At 62.9% G+C, this 2,896-nt stretch overlaps 1 protein-coding gene across 1 annotated transcript in view; it reads left to right on the top strand.

The window, feature by feature from the left end:
* The window catches only part of STXBP2 (syntaxin binding protein 2), a gene marked incomplete at its 5' end in the record, with an annotated part of 9,624 nt that extends 6,734 nt beyond the window's left edge, over positions 1 to 2,890 (top strand). The window contains 6 exons of the mRNA XM_025216158.1: positions 196 to 445; positions 729 to 747; positions 851 to 940; positions 1,798 to 1,883; positions 2,249 to 2,406; positions 2,754 to 2,890. Coding sequence (XP_025071943.1) covers positions 196 to 445; positions 729 to 747; positions 851 to 940; positions 1,798 to 1,883; positions 2,249 to 2,406; positions 2,754 to 2,833 — 683 coding nt within the window. The remainder of the gene's footprint in view (positions 1 to 195; positions 446 to 728; positions 748 to 850; positions 941 to 1,797; positions 1,884 to 2,248; positions 2,407 to 2,753) is intronic.
* Positions 2,891 to 2,896: the final 6 nt, after the last annotated feature.

Below are 2,896 nucleotides of genomic sequence, written 5' to 3'. Positions count from 1 at the left end.
AGGTTGCAGGGGGTGGGGCTCTTGAGTACTGGCCAGGGCTGGCTGGAGGGGCAGGGTCTTGGCACTGGGTATGTCAAGGTGGTTTCTAGAGGTGGGGGAGGGTCTCTTGTCAGGGGCCTGTGGCACAGGCTCTGTGGGGGGGCGTGGGAGGTGTTGGCTGTGTGCCTTGGGGTCAGCTAAGCCATGCCTCCCTAGGCGTGAGCGAGGAGAACCTAACCAAGCTGGTGCAGCACGCCAACATCCCAGCCCAGAGCGGTGCCCTGCGCAACCTGCACCTGCTGGGCACCCATCTCACGCCTGGTGTAAGTGGCCCACCCTGTGCTCCCCCCACCAACCCTGGCATCCCAACTCCCTGGGCACACCTAGGGCTCTTCCACCTTCTCCCCCCTCAGGCAAGGTGTGCCCCCTGGAACCCTTACCCACTGGGCACCCTTCTCACTCCCTGGTAAGTGCCCCCACCAGGCGCCCCATCCCCTTGGTCACCCATAGAGCTTCTCTCCTTGCACCCAGCCTGGGCTAAGTATGGTTCCCCCGCCTCCCCTGGTCTATCCTGGGCCCAATCCCTCTGTTGCTGTTGCCCTCTGCTTCCTGTGTCTGGGGGGGAGTCCCAGTCCTGTCCCTCTGGGGGCTATTGTGGTGGGGGAGGGGCTGTCAGCCCATCTGTCTGTCTTTCCGTCTCTCTGTCTCTGCTCAGTGGTCTCTTCTTTCCTCTGCCTCCCCTCTGCCAGCTCGATTGGACCTGCCCAGGTAGGCGTCCACTCCCTCTTCCTGTCTCTCCCTGCCCCCACGTCATGCCTGGCCCCCTATCCCTTGCTGCCCCTCACTTGCTCTCGCCTCTTCTTCCCTCCAGAATGGGCAGCTGCGGCCTGAGACCCGGGAGCGCCTGGAGTCCACGTATCAGCTCTCACGCTGGACCCCCGCCCTCAAAGACGTCATGGAGGTGGGGGACCAGCTATGAGATGTGGCTGGCTCTGGGGTGGGGTGTGGTGGGCTCACTGAAGGCCCTACAATGCCCCCTAGTGCCAGCCTGAGGCACAGGGGGGGTGCGCACCACCTGCAGCACAGTGCCCCTAGTGCTGAGGCCCCTGGGTTCACTGAGTGCCCTGAAGGGCCCCCCACTTCCCCTGTGCCCCATGCAGTCTCCCATCCAGGCACAGCCCAGGCCTGACATTACTTAGCTTGTGAGAGGTGACAAAGCTGCTCCACCACTCAGTGGCTGCCCCTACCAACACTGCTGGAGGGGGGTCTTGGGCACATACAGCTCTGAGCACAGTGGTGTTACACCCAGCCAGGCTCCGGGGGGGAGGGGTGTTCAGGGGCACCCTGGACTGGCAGCAGCCCAGTGCCACATCAAGCAGGGCTGTGCCTCCCCATCTCCCTGTGGGAATCACTAAGCCATGATGCCTGGACAGGATTACCGTAAAAGCCCCTATTACCCAGCATTAGGATGTATCATTGCCTTCTTGCCCCTTGCCCCCACCCCCAGCCACAACCTCTGGCTATGCAAAGGTGCTGCAGTGGCGGGGCAGGCGGGCGGGCGCGGTGGAAGGGTGGGTACATTTCCGTCTCCCCTCCACTATCTGGCTACTTGCCTCAGCATGGGATCTGGGGGTCCCCCAAGGGCTTCTGCCTGTCTGTGCTGAAGGGAGGCCCCTTAGGCCCTGGCACCTGGCAAGGGGGCAGTTCCTTCTGCCCCTGCCACCCCCACCCCCCCAAATAATTTAACTCTTGGTTGTCCAGGGGGGTGGCAGGGCAGGCTGGTGACCCCTGCTGTCTTAACACCTGCCCTCCCCCAAGGATGCCGTGGAGGACAAACTGGACAAAAAGATGTGGCCATTCGTGTCTGACCCGGCTCCGGCTGCCAGCTCCCAGGCTGCTGTGAGGTGAGGTGGGAGAGCCAGGCTGGGTGTGGGGTGGTGCAGTTCCTCCCCTACCTCTTCCCAGCAGCCATGGCCCAACAATCCAGGTTGGCAATTTGGGGGGGGGGTGGAATAGTAGGGAGCCGGGGGGCAGTGCAAGGTAGGTTTGCAGCCTGTGGGCTGGAAGTAGAGGGGCACATCCTGGCAGTTACTTTCCCCTCCAGCCAGGACCCAGGGGTTGCTGGAAGCTCAGTGTTTGGTAATCCAGGCTCAGGGGTGCCAGCCTAGGGCCAATCTGAGGGGAGCAGAGCAAGGTGGGGAGGTCCAAGGGAGGTGCTGAGGCCTCTGGGTAAGGTTCAGCACCCATGCGCATTCCCTGTGTCCTACAGTGCCCGTTTTGGGCATTGGCACAAGAGCCGGGCACCAGGCGAGGGCCGGGCAGGACCACGCCTACTGCTGTTCGTGCTGGGCGGCGTTGCCATGTCCGAGATGCGCAGCGCCTATGAGGTCACACGTGCCACTGACGGCAAGTGGGAGGTACTCATTGGTGAGTGGGGGGCATTGTGGGGAGCCTGTGGGGGCCCCCTCCTGGGTGCCAGGGTTTTGAGGGTGGGGGGGGGAGCTGGGAGAGTAGGGCTGGTACTGGTGGCTTTGTGGCAGGAGGGGAGACTTGGCGGGGCAGTGGTAAGGAGGCATAGTAAGCAGAGCCCTGCTCACTTTGTGGGCCTGTTGTCCATGTAGGCAATAGAATCTCCCCATGTTGCCCCAGCTGGGAATCATGGAGTCATGGTTGGTGGGGTCTCCTGATGGGCTGGGGGAGACGACCCACAGTTTCTCCCAGGTAGGCTGGAGGGCAGTGATGCCTCCTGTCAACACCCCTCTCTGCCTCCCCAGGTTCCACCCACATCCTGACACCCACCCGCTTCCTGGAGGATGTTGCCGCCCTGGACCAGGCATCCCCCCAGAAGGAATAGCGCCCCCCTCCCCTCCCAATTCCCACCCCATATGGCTGCTTGTACCTGACTCTCCAGTCAGCA

The sequence above is a fragment of the Alligator sinensis genome, unplaced genomic scaffold (genome assembly GCF_000455745.1).
Source record: "Alligator sinensis unplaced genomic scaffold, ASM45574v1 scaffold1509_1, whole genome shotgun sequence".
Taxonomy (NCBI): Eukaryota; Metazoa; Chordata; order Crocodylia; family Alligatoridae; genus Alligator; species Alligator sinensis.
The sequence above is the reverse complement of the archived record's forward strand: the minus strand, read 5'-3'. Positions and strand labels throughout refer to the sequence as shown.